This window comes from Amblyomma mixtum, chromosome 3 (assembly GCF_055824585.1).
Source record: "Amblyomma mixtum isolate Tamu chromosome 3, ASM5582458v1, whole genome shotgun sequence".
NCBI classification, from domain to species: Eukaryota; Metazoa; Arthropoda; class Arachnida; order Ixodida; family Ixodidae; genus Amblyomma; species Amblyomma mixtum.
Window position 1 is genome coordinate 5438712 of NC_143014.1, and position 16320 is coordinate 5455031.

Here is a 16320-nt window from a genome sequence, read left to right on the forward strand (position 1 = left end):
CACTGTGATCAATACTGTATTTACACGATTGCAAGCCGACACCTCGCCACCCCCCGCTCCCCAATCTTTATTTTAACAAAGTTTTTGCTGAACTGACTACTAGTCCTCACTAGTGCTGCTGCGGACCCACAGCACGTACAACGACATCGCGTAGAACAGCCGCACACAGTTTCATGGATGCTCACTTTAAACGTCTGTTTGGAAAGCTTCATCTCCAGCCTGAAACGTTCCCGACTTAGGCCCACGAAAACCTCGGCGCTTGGAGTCGCGTACGAAAATTTAGGGACGCCGCGGTCGCAACTGCCCCATTTCTCGGCCGCGTCGTATTTTCCGACCTGCCGCACGCTAGCCGTGTTCGAGAGCAAACTCCCAGCCGTGTAGCTGTTAAGGTGCTTGGCCGTCGAGCTAAAACAGCAACACTCCGCGGCAAAGCCAGAAACCACGATGAACTATCGCACTACCGCAGATCCCGGCACTCGACAGCAACAAAAAAAAACAAAAAAAAAAACGAGCTGGAGATGCTGATGGCGATATGGATAGCGAAAGCTCGCGGCGGAGGAAAACGTTGATGATGATGATAAACTCTACCTCGGGCGCCCTCCGTGGGTGGCGTCTGGAAGCTCCTGTGCGCGTGTGTGGCCTTCACGATCAAGCGCCCGTTGCGCGCAGCCGGAGCCGATCGCAGAGGCCTCGGCGCGTGCATTCCGAAGGCTATAGACCTTATGCGAAATGCACTGCCATCTAGCGGTCGCCGCGCGCGATCCGCCATGTTGGAGGATAGCCGTCGGATTAACAGTACGTACTGGTACATGCTCGTCGCGCGCGCTCGAGTTTCACCGTCTTCAATATGCCCACATATTTCTCAGTGCCTTGCTGTACGCAGAAGGGTCACGAAGACGCCCAGGGAAAAGGGGCAAGAGCGCTTGATTTGAGCGCATTTCTATTTTTAAACTGCGATCGCCGACATCCGTGACACAAATGTTGCAGAACCGTCGCTACATGTCGAGGCATCGTGCAACACATTTCGTTATCGCCATGTAGCGAATGAAATTATAAATAAGCTTTGTAGGCACGAAGAAAATATCATACAAAAGCTGTTTTTCTCCTGCGTTTGCCCGTGAAGTGCTGCGATTATCGGTCTCGCAAGAGAGTAATCGTGATCAGCTGTTCAGTGGTACGGGTCGCGCTTTGTGAGAACCGTCGCTTCTAGCGTTATCCGCCGCAGCGGTTACACGTGTTAGTTTTTAGTGCGAATATTTGTTTCAACGGAAACACTAGCAAGGGTCAAGTGCCCGCGGCACGGAACGTTTGCGCTCTGCAAGTCAGTCAATCGTTTCTGTTAGACCAGGGAAAGGTGCCTATTTTGTGGAGCAATGGCTTGTATGCGTGTAGTGATTTCACTTAACCGGCCGGTTTCCACGAAACCATGTGTTGCGCAAAAAAAAAAAAAAAAAGACCATACGGGAAGTCGCTCAAGCGGTACCATAGTTCCAACTAGTAGCGGGAATGCATAACGCGTGTAGAATCCTCCAAAAATATCAGTGCACAACTGCTTGCTCGTCGTGGTAAAACCATAGACACTGCTGCATTCACGGGCTACGTGTTTTAACGGCGATAGTCCAAGAATGGTAAGCACTTGGGCAGTGGGGTCGTGCGGGGACCTAGGGGTCTATGTGCCCGCTAATAATATGTTTTCTCTCTCTGTCTAGGGCACCAGGGCAAACTAGGGACTCTAGAGCACTAGGGCAAACAAACAAATGCTGTATGAATTTTTCAAGGAAAATGAAAAGCGTCGCATGTTGAGAGGCCACTTTTTTCGACACTACCAACATGAGCGTGAAGTTTACTATCGTTTGCTTTCGGCGCCGACGCAACACACAGAAAACGCAACCACAACAACAGCAATTCAAGCGGCACGCCCGTCCGCAAAAAGTATCGAACCAAATAAAAACTGACTCAGACTAGACCGAAATGCGCACATTTTTAGCCATAAACGAAAATTACACTTGCTTCGTACATTTCTTGCTGTTCAGCGTTGGTAAACTGACGTAGGACTCCGTGAAAAACTTGTAGCTTCGTACTCGGTGGCGTTCGGAAAGTAGTTTGGACGCGTAGTAAGTGTCTGCGAAGCCACTTAAAAACATGGGCAGCAGAAACACGTCGACTGACCATTCAGTCATGCTTACAGGCTCAAGTGACAGTAAATAAGATTTTCGAGCCAGCACGGCAGTAAGGAAGCTACGCAGGGCACGCCTAAATCCAGACAGCAGAGGCGGAGCGAGCTTCTGCCATCCTCCAACATGGTGGCTTTCCACTGATTCTTCTTTTCTCCGATAGATGGCAGCAATTTTGCATAAGGTCTATTCCTGCGTGGGTCGTGGAAAGTTTCGGTGCGGCCTTTACACGGATCTTTTTTTTTTTATATTTTCTTCGGGAAAACGGGGTGCGGCCCGTACACGAGTGCGTTTACGCGGTGTGTTCAATTTTGAGAGTCGAAAAATTTCCGGAAATTTTACCCCGCGTAACCCCGAACTTTGAGCCGGATTTTCTGGAAAAAAAGTGCGCCTATTATGCGAGTAAATACGGTATCGATCTGCACCTTAAAGGGAGACTGAACACTTTATTTGAAAATCAGGCTGGCAGCATCGTCCTATAGTTTTTCATGCTGTATACTGGAATATCGCATCCAAATAAGGCAAAAACAAGCGCGAATTGCCTTTTTTAGCAGAAATATGCGGCCTGTGCCGCGGAACACGCCGTGCGATGCGCCGCCGCCTGTGAGTGGTTTGGTTTTGTGGGGTTTAACGTCCCAAAGCGACTAAGGCTATGAGAGACGCCGTAGTGAAGGGCTCCGGAAATTTCGACCACCTGGGGTTCTTTAACGTGCACTGGCATCGCACAGCACACGGGCCTCTAGAATTTCTCCTCCAAAGAAATTCTAGCCGCCGCGGCCGGGATCGAACCCGCGTCTTTTGGGCCAGCAGCCGAGCACCATAGCTACTGAGCCACCGCGGCGGCGCCTGTGATTGGTCGAGAGAGGTCGTGACGTCACTTTGAGAAGCAGCCGATGCGGATCCGGCGCTGCGTTGAATGCAGATCGCAGCTTTCCGTGTCGTAAAAGCGAATGTGGGGTCTATTTTTTTTTTTTTTTTTTACTGACCTCCAAAGAAAAGGGTACTACAGTTTGTTCATTCCACGTGTCACCTGAAAGCAAAAAACACACAAGCAAAAAAATCTACGCCTAGCACAAGCATACGCCAGCGTGAAAGACGCGTATGCAGACCATGCGTAAAGGGTGCCAGCACGACCTCGGCTCGTATTCTCGGAAGGAAAGGGGTGCGAACAATACTCGAGTCAATTACCACCACCGGACGCCGCCTGGCTCGCCCGAACGAGCGTCATCCTAAAGAAAAGGCCCAAAGCGCTGTGTACAAAAAATCCTGTTCTCAGTACCCGGCGTTGTAGGTTGGGGCAAGAAAGTATTTCAAAGAAACGATGAAGCAGCACCAAGTTGATGTCAAAATGAGCGAAGCGCAGTGGCCAAGCGTTGCGAGGAATGTGACCACAGGATAGTGACGCAATCATTGTGCGCTGGAAACCAAGCCAAATACGCGTACAAGGCTGCTGCTTCACTCGTGCCGCGTTCAGCAGATGCCAGAAAATATTAATCGCTGCCTCGGAAACGTTCGCCCTTCCTAGATTTGCAGTTTATGTTCAGTGAAGTACCGGCCAACTACATGTGTGTTTAAAAAGCCAAGCTAGCTGCAACTGGCCCGCTGCCACAGCTTGATGAAGAAACCGAGTAAGGTTGCAAAACATGGTGTTTTTTTGGCAAAAACTTGGTTGGCATTCATTTCTCTCTTAAATTTGCATCAGAAATCAGAACGTAGAACGCTTTCATTTTAATCGCTTAGCTACGATTAAACGAGATGCCGCATATGAAGAACTTCGATGCTTGCTTGCTTTGCTTTATTGTGCTTTTCATTGCTTGCTTGCTTGCTTGCTGGGACAAGTCGAACCGAGTATAAAATCACTAACCAAGCCTTGCTGAGCACGCCTCAGGTGGTCTGGCCGCACCTAAGCTGAGGAGAGCGATACATGCTTGAGCCTCTATAAGGTTTCTGCAGGGGCTAAGTGGGCATGTTTCTACTTTTAGAAGAGGCGCTTCTTGGGAATGGTGACGCCTCTCATGCACGAGAAAATCGAAGGAACTGTGTCATAGTCCAGCCGCGCCTTTTCGACAGAAATCTCCAGAGATCACATTAGGGACAAGCTCGGCATGTAGCCGCTCTTACGAAAGTGCTTCGAGCAGAGTAGGCTTGCTTTGGGCGGCTTGAATTCATCGTCGCAGCAGCAAGCGCTTGCGCTGCGAGCTTATGATCTTGCGGAAAACAGTGGAAGACGACACAGTCGCGGCCGTAGTTGTTCGTGGATATGACCACAGAGTAGTACCTCGTGTTGAATCTGATTTTCAAGGTCGGCTGGCACGCTTTGTACGTCACAACGCACGCAGTACGAGGAACAACGCATGCAGCACGAGAAACAACGCGCGCTGAAAGCTCGCTCGGGTGCGCCGAAGTATCCCCGGCTCCTCAATGTGACGTCCCGTTGGCCGACACGGACGAGGTTTCCCTCTCCGCTGTTCTCCTCCCCAGCGCGGGAGATTTAAACATCACATTTTTAATTGGTGATTGCGCCACTGTTTTAGCCAACATCGAAAAAAAAAATTTCATAGACGTGATCAGCAATGACACTACTTCAAAACCCTAAAAAATTAGCGTATTCGAAAACCGCCTCAGTATCCCTTTAAGTTAACACTTCATGACTTAGAGGTTCTTTTAGACCAACTACCAGAGCCATACCTGGTAGTTTGAGACTTTAATGCACATTCATGTTTTTGGGGAAGCGAGAAAACTGACTCTAGAGGCCATCTTATAGAGGATTTTATTTTATGCAATAACGTCTGTTTACTGAACTCGGGTAAACCCACGTACTGCTCCCCAACCTCGTGGAATGAGTGTTTTACTTCACCCTCTGTTTTTAGCGATTTTAACTGGAGTGTTTTAGACAATCCATATGGAAGCGATCATCTCCGTGTCATAATAAGTTTCTCATCCTCACCAACAGTCGTTCCCACAAAACCATGGCGTTGGAAGCTGCATTTAGCTGACTGGCAACTTTTTAGAGCAGAAGCCACATTAGAAAAAATAGTTATAGAAAACCTTGACATCAATGAGATCAATGAAAAATTCACAAATTGTATCTTAGCTGCTGCACATTTAGCTATTCCTCAATCCTCTGGAATAGTCAAACAAAATCGCAACTACTGGTACACAAAAGAATGTAAAGATGCAAAAAGAAACAAAACAAAGCCTGGGGCATTTTTCGTAGATATCCAACTCATGAGAACATTAAAAAGGTGACAGCAAAAGCTCGGTATATCCGTCGTAGTGCCGAGAGGCAAAGTTATGTCTCATCCATAAGCAGCCGGGTAAGAAAATTAACTGGCAGCTACTCACCCTTCGCAAGCCCCCTTTCAACAGCACAACTTCGCTGCAGTTTCAAGTTCTTCACACTGTCATTTTCAGCTGAAAAGCAAAATGAAAAATGCAATAGTCCCTCCAAGAAATCAGTCTGCCGGCCAAAAAACTGTTCCAGGACCCAAACATATACACTATGCAGTGCTAGCAAATCTTTCCCAGCCTGCCACAGAGGCAGTTCTAAGATTCTTTAACAAAGTTTAGGTATTGGGGAAGATACCCGAGGCCTGGAGAAAAGCCAATATTGCACCATTTCTTAAACCTGGGAAACCTCCAACCTCTCCTAGCCTACGAGTTTGATATAAAAGTAGCAGTAAATTTAGCAGCATACAAACACATTGAGACGGGGAAAAAATGTGCATCCCACTAACTGTGCGCAGGTTACTGGGTGGATCATCTTTTCAGTGTTATCGATGTGCAATAGCGACGCACCATGCTGAGCACACATCGAAGCACTCATCTTCTCCAAGAAAGTGGCAGTTGTGGATGCTGTTCCACGAGTGGATTTCTAGGTCTCTTCCAGTGCTGCAGGAGTGGCTCAGTCGGAACCACTGTCACCAGCCATTGGCAGAGAGTTTGCAGGTCATTCTGCCAGCATCTTCTTGGTTGTGCCTTGAAGAGGGGCTCAGCATGCTTCTGAGAACGCTTTTCACCTCGCTGCCATAGAAAAGGGGAGGTGTTTCGGCTGGGTATGCATCATAGCACCAGTAGCACCCACAGTCCATGCGGGAAAGCTGTGGCCTGGTGTTGCCCAAAGTTGATTGGATGGGACAGCTAATTTTTGTGTGATGTAGGCATATTATTTTCTATACATTCACGTTGCATCTTTGCGGTGTTCAGAAATTATTCGATATAAAGGATAATTTGATCTGAGTTAGCTATAGTCTGTTTTGACTGTATGCATTAACTCGTGCCATGGTGTGGTGGTTTCATGTATGCTTAACTCTTTCCTTACTATGCTTAAATGGCTGATTTTGAGTGCTTTAAAGTAAAAATTATTGCTTTGAGAAGTGCTAAATGCAATGCACATTGTAATGCATCAAACTGTAGCTTACTGATTATAGTTGCAAACGAAAGAAATGCCAGAGTTGTGTGTGGAAAAGTTTTTAAAAATTTATTGGTTAAATATGCTGGTAACACACAAAAAAATACAAGCCAAACAAAAATAAGCTGCTCCAGCCAGAAATCGATTACAAAAAACTATATAATATACAAAATGTTGCACATGTTCTCTGCGATTTTCAGCTGCGGACTTACGTAATACACTGCACTTTCTGTGGTGTTTCAAGTTGGGCAGTTTCAAGTTGGACACTTTCTCACTGTTGTGTTGTTGTTTTTTTTATAGCAGAGCTTGTAGTTTCTACTTTTCCATTTTTTTTCCCGGTTGGTCGTGAATGGGTTGGTTCTATGGGGGGCGTGGGCTTCCTTGACATCATCATAATCAAAAATTTCCTGGCACATATGGTAAAATATCTTGGCAGTACGCTACCTTGAAGCACCAAATGAAACCGCTCCATAAAATGCAACATGATTGGCCCCTGAGATGAGCTGAAATGCGACTGCTGCTCTTAAGAAAAGAAGCAGCAGCACCACGATTGAACTACGTCTGGTGGTCAGAGTTCACGTCAGAGGGCGAGAGGGGTGGTGGGGTGGTGTGCGCTGTAGAAGAAGCATACTGGATGCTTGTTCATTTTTGGTAGCAGGTTCAAGACATGGAAAGAGCGTTTTTCCTGGACAGCATGCATGCGTATTTAGTGCTCTGTTTCCGATGCCTTGCAGAGCTCAAGGAGAGCCTGAGCCGTATGGGCTCAGATCTGAAGCAGCGGTTTATGGATTCACTCCGGTACACCTGGAATTCGCTCCATGAGTTTGCCCGTGCCCACCGCTCCCCCGTGCAAGTGGAGGCCGAGGTGGACCGCGTCCTCCAGGAAGAGATCAGCCGCCAGCTGGAGGGCAAGTGTGGCATTTGCAGGGCTGACCTGCTACATGCTGAGATGCCAGCAGCGCAGGCTGAGCAAAAACACTAGGCGTTGCAGGTGCCTCCACTCACTGACCGCTGGGGCTGCTTAGGAGAAGAAGTGGGCAACACAAGGAGAATTGAGGAGGCAGGATTATCAGGGGCCTCTGATACTTCCGTCGGAAAAGGGTTGGGTGTCTAGGAATCGCACAACTGCCTAGCTACAAAATGAGTGAATCAGATGCATTAACAAAACAGTCTGAGAGATAGGCTCTCTGCTCTCGTCCAGGAGCCGAGAAGCTAGTAGCCAGAATTTGAGGAGAGAAACGGGGGACAAGCAGCAGGCTAGGAAAGTTTGTGCATGAGGAATGGAGAACTGACGAGCAAATATCTGTGCAGCAGTTGGGGGAAGTGCAAGAATTGTCGGTCAAGAAAACAGGGCGGCTCATGGTGGGAAAAAACTAGCCCAAATGTCTGCTTTGCTACAGTAAATGGGGCTCTATGGAAAACAGGGATGCTCTGGCAACATACCGAATGTTCAAGCAAGAAATTGCCAAAGAAAATATCTACAATAAGCATAGGGGAAGCTCTTTGTTGTTTGAGACCAGGACAGGAGTATTGCGGATATTGAGTCAGGTACCGTGAGATGGACACGTTATGCGGTGTGTGTGGAGGAGGAGCAAACGGCTCAACACTTGATACTTTCCTGTTTGGGGCTTCACCCTACTGTTGAAAGCAGCGGGGCTGACTTATTCAGAGCACTAGAGACAGTGAGGGAAAAGTAGATTTTAAGCGGGTAGAAATAACCAAGCGAAGCTAAAATCAAAACAAGAGCCAACCCATGGTGAGGAGTACCACCCCATGCTGCCATTTTCTCCTTGTGGCAGCCCAGGTCTCGTTCTGTGTGACTGAAATACTGTGTGCTGCTGCTGCTGCTGGCCTTCGTATTCGCTCTATAAAGAGTTGCGCAGGATTATACAGCCCTTGTTGTCCAAACGTAATGACTGTTCACAAGGCCAGTTCTGTCTCTGCGCAGTTAAAGGTGCCGTGAAGAGGAATCTGAACTCGTCTTTTTGCCGCGGGGACTCCATCTACACGTTCCTGGCATCCATAGAAACTTGGATTTATTGCCCTGTGTGGCCGATTCCCCTAATTAAATCAAATTAACGTCCGGCTCCCGCCTTTTTTTATTTAATTCTCCCCCATATGGTGGGCGGAGTCGACCAAAGCGTGGAGTGCCTTTCACCCAGTCCCGTGGCGGCTTGCCGCTCTGGCATCGGTGAAGTAATACGTAGCAATCCGTAGAAGCAAATAGTCCGCACATATTTTTATTTCTACGGGCTTATTTTGCAGCTATATTGTCCGCGAATGAAACTTTATTCACGGAAACCTAAAAAACAAAATAAAGCGAAAGCAAAGCCTCCACGGAGCTTGCTGAAAGGCACTCCACGCGTTGGTCGACTCTGCCCACCGTACGGGGAGAATTTTAAAAAAAAAAGGCAGGAACCGGACGTTAATTCGATTTAATTGGGGAAATCGGCCACACAGGGCAATAAATCGAAGTTTCTACGAATGCTCGGAATGTGTAGATCGAGTTCCCGCGGCAAAAAGACGAGTTCAGATTTCTCTTCAGTGCACCTTTAATGTTTTGTGCGGTTAATTTTGTCGATTTGTTCTTAAGGCCTAGTCAGACTGCAAACTTGGTTTGCCAATGCAATGTTGGTGTTGCCAACCCTGTCACAGCACATAAACACGAACCCATTGGAGACATGCCCAGCAACACGTAGTATCAGAGATCACGTGCCTCTCCGCTGCCCGTGCATTTGACAGCAGCAAAGATGCTGCAGCAGTAGTCTTTGCGCCATTGATAGATATGACAGAAACTGCGTCTGCACTGTCTCACTTCCAAACAAAATCCCCTCAAAGAAACAACTCAGTTTTCAAGACACCCGGACAAATAACTTGTGCTCACCTGTGAAATGTGATCACAACTTTTTAGTGATCTCTTGTAATGATCTATTTTTGTGCCTCCTCTGTTATGTCCCACATGACCAACACTCACTTTCTTGGGCACCTTGTCGGCCGGCAGAGTCGCTCTCCCGTTGGCACTGCGCCCTGTGAAAGTCATGAGGAGTGTACGCTGATTTGTGCACAAGACGGTGCTCCTCCGCGGAGGTGGGACCAAGGCAGCCACCTGCAAGAAAGGAAACGATGTTTGCAATCAGGAAAGGCACGACACCACAAAGTGCATGTGTGTGTTTTTGCCAAGAAATTCGCCCGGCTGGCGAACAGGCCACACCCTGTTGAGGAACACTGTTTGTTTATAATTCTGGTTCCCGAAAGCTGTCATACCAAGGCAACACCACAGCAGCTTGTTTTGTGTCTCTGCTATTTGTGCAGTGTGACAAGATGTAGTGGAATGAGTTGGCTCGGCAACTTGTTGACGGCTCACTGGTGAACGTACCGTATGAACGCGTGTAAGAGCCGCACTTTTTTTTCCAGATTCGAGGGCCAATTTTTTTGGTGCGGCGCATGCATGCAATCTATGAAAAGAAAAAAGTAAAAACACACTAATCGGGGAATGAGCGACATTTTTTCTATGTTCAGTTGTCTTGAGCTGGTGCTCTGCTCTGGTGTGCACGCTCATCCCAAAGGAATCCACGCAGCATTGTCAGTGCGTAGCCATTGTTCCGCACATCCATCACATAGCAGAGCAGCTCTCCTTCTTCCAGTTTGGGAAACTCACACGGCTTGCCTCGGAAAGCGCGCTTTTTGCATCCCAGCCGTGTGGCTATTAAGCCCATCGTGCTAAAACTGCAACACTCGGCGGCAGCACGCGAATGCCACAACTACTACGGTGAATGCACGGTGCAGCACGCCAGAAAAGGCAGGAGCTGGTGATAGTGATGCCGATGTGGATAACGGGAGGTTGCAGCGGAGAAAAAAGTTGACGATGATCGGGTGCCATCCATGAACAGCACGTGGAAGCTCATGTGCGCATGCGTGCATTTAGAAGGCTATTCCTGTCATGGAAAGTTCGGGTGTGGCCCTTACACGAATTAATTTTTTTGTTAACATTTCCTTCGGGAAAACGGGGTGCGGCCCTTACACGCATTTATACGGTATTTGGTTGATGTCACTGTTGTGTTTCCGCATTGTGATACCGGCTTTAGTGGCTTGTTCAGCACAAAAATCATGCACATAGTTGGGTTTTCTTCTGCATAATGTTAAATAGGGGTAGGTTGATTATGCAATGCGATGGCTGATTTGTAGTCGGCAAGTCATGTTATTTGGGGACAAAATTCGTCAGAAGATTTTTTTTTTTTCAACACGAGCCAAAGAAGCAAGGAAGGAGAAAAAATGACTGATTCCCTGAGAAATCTGACAAAGTTGGCTTTCTGTATCCAACCATGGGCTCACTTCAGTCTCAGAACTTGGGCAGTGATTGCGGAAAGGAAAGCACTGGCTTCAAACTGGTGAAGTACTTCTTGGAGGTTTTGGAATCCCTGCCATCTTCCTTTCCATTCCTTAGAGAGTCCCATGTGGCAAAAATGTTTGCGGACTCAGCAGGGGTATTTAATCTCACTTGGAGCAAAGCCATTCCTAGCCAAACTCGTTATCTGTCAGCCGCCAGAGACTTGTCACGCAGCATTTGTTATCCACACAAGAACACCCTGAGCAGCACCGTAGCCAATGCTGCGTTTGTCCCAATAGGAAGTGCTATCCTTTGGTCATTCAGTCAACAGGGTTTGCTATCAAAGGTGCCTTCCTCACTTCCGCCAAAGCTGGTTGGAACCAAGGAAAAGAGCTGTTTGAACAACCACACTGTCTGTTAACTGCAATCTGTCTCCAGCCACCAGGACCCAACATATAGCCAGCTGGAGCTGTGTCTCTACCCCATCGAGGCACTACGTAAAAGAAAAATCCAGAGTAATTTTGCCTTGTGATTTGCTTCTTGTTAAAGGGACTTGAAAGTCTTGAGCAATGTACTATATTTTCTTTTTTTTTTTTTGTTGCGGATGAATTCTGTTTAGTTGCCCTGAATGTGTGCAGAGCTTCACTTGTTGAAGCGGGGCCTCTCTGCAGGAAAGTGCACTGCTGGTCGACCAATTTTGTCTGCAAGTAAAGTCGGCGTAGCATTCACGATTCTTTGCCCTGAGTCTTAATGCCATGAGGGAATGCCATGGACGTCCACCAGACAGGAAGGGCACACACAGAACAAAACGGCCTGCTCATTGTACAGGCCGGACAGGAACACTCACTGGCACAGATATAATAGCTTGCCGAACTGCATCCGAATGGAATGCCTTACCTTCTCGCAGTGAGGTAATGTTGCAACATCATTTCCTTGGAGCGCTTCACTACGGTGTGTCCCTCCTAGCCTAAAGCCACATAACATCGAACTGAATTCGTTTCTTTGCGTTTGTTTGTTTTTCTCTGCTGCTATCGGTATGCGCTTGGTGGAATTTCCTGTCGGGTGAGTACTATTGTACCCCTCCTCTGCCAGGACCGTGAGCGGGGCACCTGAAGACAGAGCAAAAATGGAAAATGATCAACGGCAGATTGGTCAGGTTCAGCTGCATCGTGGAATAAGTCCCTTCCATTTGCACATCAACCAAGTGCAGACTGTAGCCGCCATGGCAGAAGATGGTGGCTTGGCTCGACACTTGTGTGGACTGGGGCCCTGTAATTAGGGCTCAACCTAAGAAGGTGGCGACAGAAGACCTACCTGTCACCTACATCTTTCCTTGGGACCAATGGTGTTATAACAGCAATAATGTTTTGCCCTCAGGTTAATCACGCAGCGTAGAAACAGACGGTTGTGCATCGCCTTAGGCTCAGGCTGTTCCATGTCATGATATTTGTCGCCCATTTCAGTGTGCAGGATGCACATCTTCTTCTCCATGACAGTCATAGGCTCCTTTGGTCGTGAACCCAGTTTCCAACTGCCCCCTCAACAGACTTGGGTCGTGTGTATAGTGTACTAGAATACTCTCTAGTGGCGAGGCGCAGGCAAGCCATTTTCCAACAGACGCCATCAGATGGCGCCACCGCGACTTTTCCTAGGCACGGGAATTCGCGGAGCGTTGAAAAGTTTGTCTGTTATCTTGCGTTTTTCAGCTCATTTACTTATTAGAATCGCTCATTTATTCTTTCTTGCTGTTCTCCACCTGTTAGTTACAATGACTAGCCTTGGTAAGGATTAAAACGCGTGTCCGAAAACCACGTAATTAAGCGAGGAGTGATTTTCTGGCGCAAAACGCTATCGCAGAATGCCAAGCGCTCAGCATCACATGCGGAGCAGATTATTTGCGCGACCATTACTGAGGTTTGAAGATCAAAACCCGAAAGCAATGCCATTTAGAGTGTGTACCAACCGTCATTTATTGCTCACACACTTTCAGAAGTAAACCGTTTAAGCTAAATTTTATGCTGCATTTTGAGCTCATATATGTTTTAGAGAAGTCAATGCGCTTGTAGATATGATCTATTTACTGCTATGATGTGAGTTTTGGTTGGTGGTGTTGTTGATTTAGTAATAATTATAAAATTGATGTCACAGCTATGTACACATGAACACCATATGAATCTTTTATTTGCAACTGACTTCAGTGCAGAAATGATAAGAAAAAAATCTTGTTTGCGAAAATCCACAACTTCCCTGCCATTGACTTGTTCAGCACCTACTCAATTTAAGGTGCTTTGACGCGGTGTGTGTCGCTGGCTCCGTTAATGCTCTTCGTGAAGAAATGCAGACGAGTTATTTCTGCAGCTATGGTTTGAGCGTGCTCGGGGCATCCAAGCAACGAACTTCGCGTGACGTAACCAGCAATTTAAAAGGTTAGCCTGCTGTCGCTTGATGCCACAACAACGGAAGAATGGTCAGGCACAGCTTTTGTGAGAGCTTTGGCATCGAGAAATCTGTCAGTCAGTTTCTCCCTCCCAGAGCAAGTGTCCTGCTCACTGCAGCATCTGCATTCAAGAGTGAACTTAGCGGGCTCGCAGTTTCCTCTTGACACAGAGTGCGCAAGGTTGCTGAAGTGTAGGATGAGTATTGCATCCTGATGACTGCCTGCAAAAAGATGTTCCACGGGGTCTTGGCTTGTCTACTTGACTACTTCAACAGGTACTGCATAGTGTTACACGCAGTCCAGTTACTGCGCACTGACTTCGAAAGCCCCGCTGCCCATTTGTGCGGCGCTCCCACTCTGACTTCTCGGCTGATGCAGAGGAGGCAATGCTTCAGCTGGAAAGCGTGATGTCATGACTTGAATAACACCATGAATCCTGCAAGAGCAATCTTACAATGAGATGCATGTACAGCTAAGAACCGTTCACGTTAATACAAGATTTAGCTGAACAACAAAGTGGCAGAGGTTTAATCATGGTTCAACCGAGATAGCTCGGTTTTGCATGGTTTATCGTTTGTTTTTGGATTCTACCCGTTGAGCCTTTTAAACGATATGAGTTGCTGCTGTATCGCGGATTTGTTTTAGTCATAATTAACTAATGGAACTTAATTAGGACCTGCAATTAGCATAGCTCAATCGTACTCGAAATAAGCTATCCATCGATATGTGTCTTGAAACTGCAGCATGAAGTTCAGTACCGAATCACAAGTAACTTTTTATTGGCAGCTAATTAAGACTTAAATTTGCCCAATGCAATGATGCTCAACAGAAGCTATCCGACATATATTGGTGCGGCAAACAACGATGCTTTCGGCGCGCCCGGATAGCCGGTGCGGCAGCCTGGCGCAAAACAGTGGGAATCAGTTCTTCTTATCGCCATAGCTTCGTCAAATTCCCTGTCAACAAAGTTCCTGCTCACTGCTGTCACTACTTAACAGCATGGTACGAGTGAAATTAAACAGCGCGCGCTCAAAGCGAGCTAAACCACACGCCATTGCCGTGTCCTGCCGTCAGTTCGCTTCACCCCTGGGCAGTGTTCGCCGTAGTCGTGTACACACACATTCCCTCGTGCACTTTTGGTGGAGGATCGCTTGAAAGCTGCCCTGCATTCTTGGCACCTCGGCAGAGTGAGATGCAGAAAGGCGTGCAAAAGCACTGCGTGTGGCTGGTCTTTGCTCGTGCACTAATTTTAGAGAGAAAACAAAATGCTGGGCTGTGTCAGACCACCCAGAGGATTGGGAAGACCCTTCTGTTTGCTGCCAGTCAGCCGGCTCACATCTCCTGGTGGTCTCCGACTGCTGGCTTTCCGCATTTATTGCTTTGAGCTGCACATTCCTGTTCAAATTGTCAATTTTTTTCAAGCAGGCTCGCTTTTACACCGTGTCTGACTACTGTTGCGACCCGGGTAGCATGGCCGGAGACCGGTGATGGAACGAGGAGGATGGGAGATAGGGTTTAGAGGAGGAAGGTAACGAAAAACTTTATACACTTATTTACATTATTCACATAGAGCGAAACTGAGAATGGCTCTCAGTGGAAGGGGAACGTCTTCGTCAACCGTAGTTGACTGGAGCTAGCAGGCCTCTCCCGGCCACACTCACAGCCGAGTTAAATATGGTTCGGATTCCCCAGATCCCTGGCTGGGGAACAATGTTCGAAGAGCACTGTCCAATCAGATGGACCGAAGTAGAGGCTGGTGTTACCACCCACAGCCGGGGGCGGTGCTGGGCTCTCTCGCAGCTGGGTCGATGGGAAGGGGGAGATGCTGACTCATCCAGTCCGGCTGGAAAGGAATCTCCCGCAGTCTTCCAGCAGGTGAATGAACCTGCCTCCCCGCCTGTTGTCCAGAACTCGAGTCGGGAACACAGCAGACTTCAATTAACAGCCAGCGTGACTGGCGCCGCCACGTCGCCTCCGCTTCGCTGTGGTTGCTCTGACAATAGCCCCTGCGCATCTCCTGCCTTCGTCACTGCTGCCACAGTCACCTGCACTCCGCTTCCACTGAGGTTGCTGCTGACATTGGCTCCTGCCTTCACCGCTGCTGCCGCGGTCACCTGCACTCCGCTACACTAATCCATTTAGGCTCGGAGGGCGGCATTCCAAGCACCCCACTTCACCACCGCCGTCGCGAGGTTGTCGGCCTCGTCGATTGTTCACAGTTGCTGCTGGTCGGGCCCACGTGGCTAGAAGTACGGTCACGACACTACTATTACGTAATTATGCGTGCATGAGGCGTGATATCTGCGGCTCGATCAAAACTACTTTTGACCCTGCACATAGGTCGACTGTACAAGTCAGTCTATAAGTCGACCCCCCGCCTTTGGAAGGTCATTTTTTGGAAAAAAATGTCGACTTATAATCGGTAGTGTACGGTAGATTTGAAAACAACATTTTGGCCGAATTGCCTGCCTGGTCAGATTTGAGAGCTTTTAGTAAACTGCAAGCATGCCGCAAGCGCATCATGGTGTGGCATTATCGTTTGCAGGCAAGTTAATGATGTCGCTGCTGTTTGTGTTCAGGGTCGTCGGACTTGCCGGGCGTGGACGACATTGGGGTGGGCCGGCTGAACGGAGGGCGGCGCATTGACTATGTCCTCCAGGAGAAGCCCATCGAGAGCTTCAACGAGTACCTGTTCGCTCTGGCCAGTCATGCCTGCTACTGGTGAGTCACTCTCGGAACGCCTGTTTCCTGCGACAGTTGCTCAACCAGTCTATGGCAGTGAAGGCAAGGAACAAAGCCAGCCTAGGGGAAACCTGTTAGCCAAGCGCTGAAAAGAAAACCAAATTTGCAGCAACACGGTGACACATTGTTTCATATATTTTTTTCGTGCTGCAGCAATTATTTTATGCATTGAGAATCTCTTGCTGCAAGGTGCAGATGCAGCTCTTCTTGTACTTTGCCCCATAGAGTG

The 16320-nt window shown here is 48.0% G+C and overlaps 1 protein-coding gene across 3 annotated transcripts in view; it reads left to right on the forward strand.

Moving 5' to 3' along the window:
• Positions 1 to 16320, forward strand: part of PAPLA1 (Phosphatidic Acid Phospholipase A1) — a 106363-nt gene that overhangs the window by 62581 nt on the left and 27462 nt on the right. For 2 of the 3 annotated variants that reach the window (XM_089578087.1, XM_089578089.1), the window contains 2 exons: positions 7320 to 7493; positions 15929 to 16070. In XM_089578087.1, the coding sequence (XP_089434213.1) occupies positions 7320 to 7493; positions 15929 to 16070 (316 nt within the window). The remainder of the gene's footprint in view (positions 1 to 7319; positions 7494 to 15928; positions 16071 to 16320) is intronic. The other variant, XM_089578090.1, reaches the window with a different exon arrangement.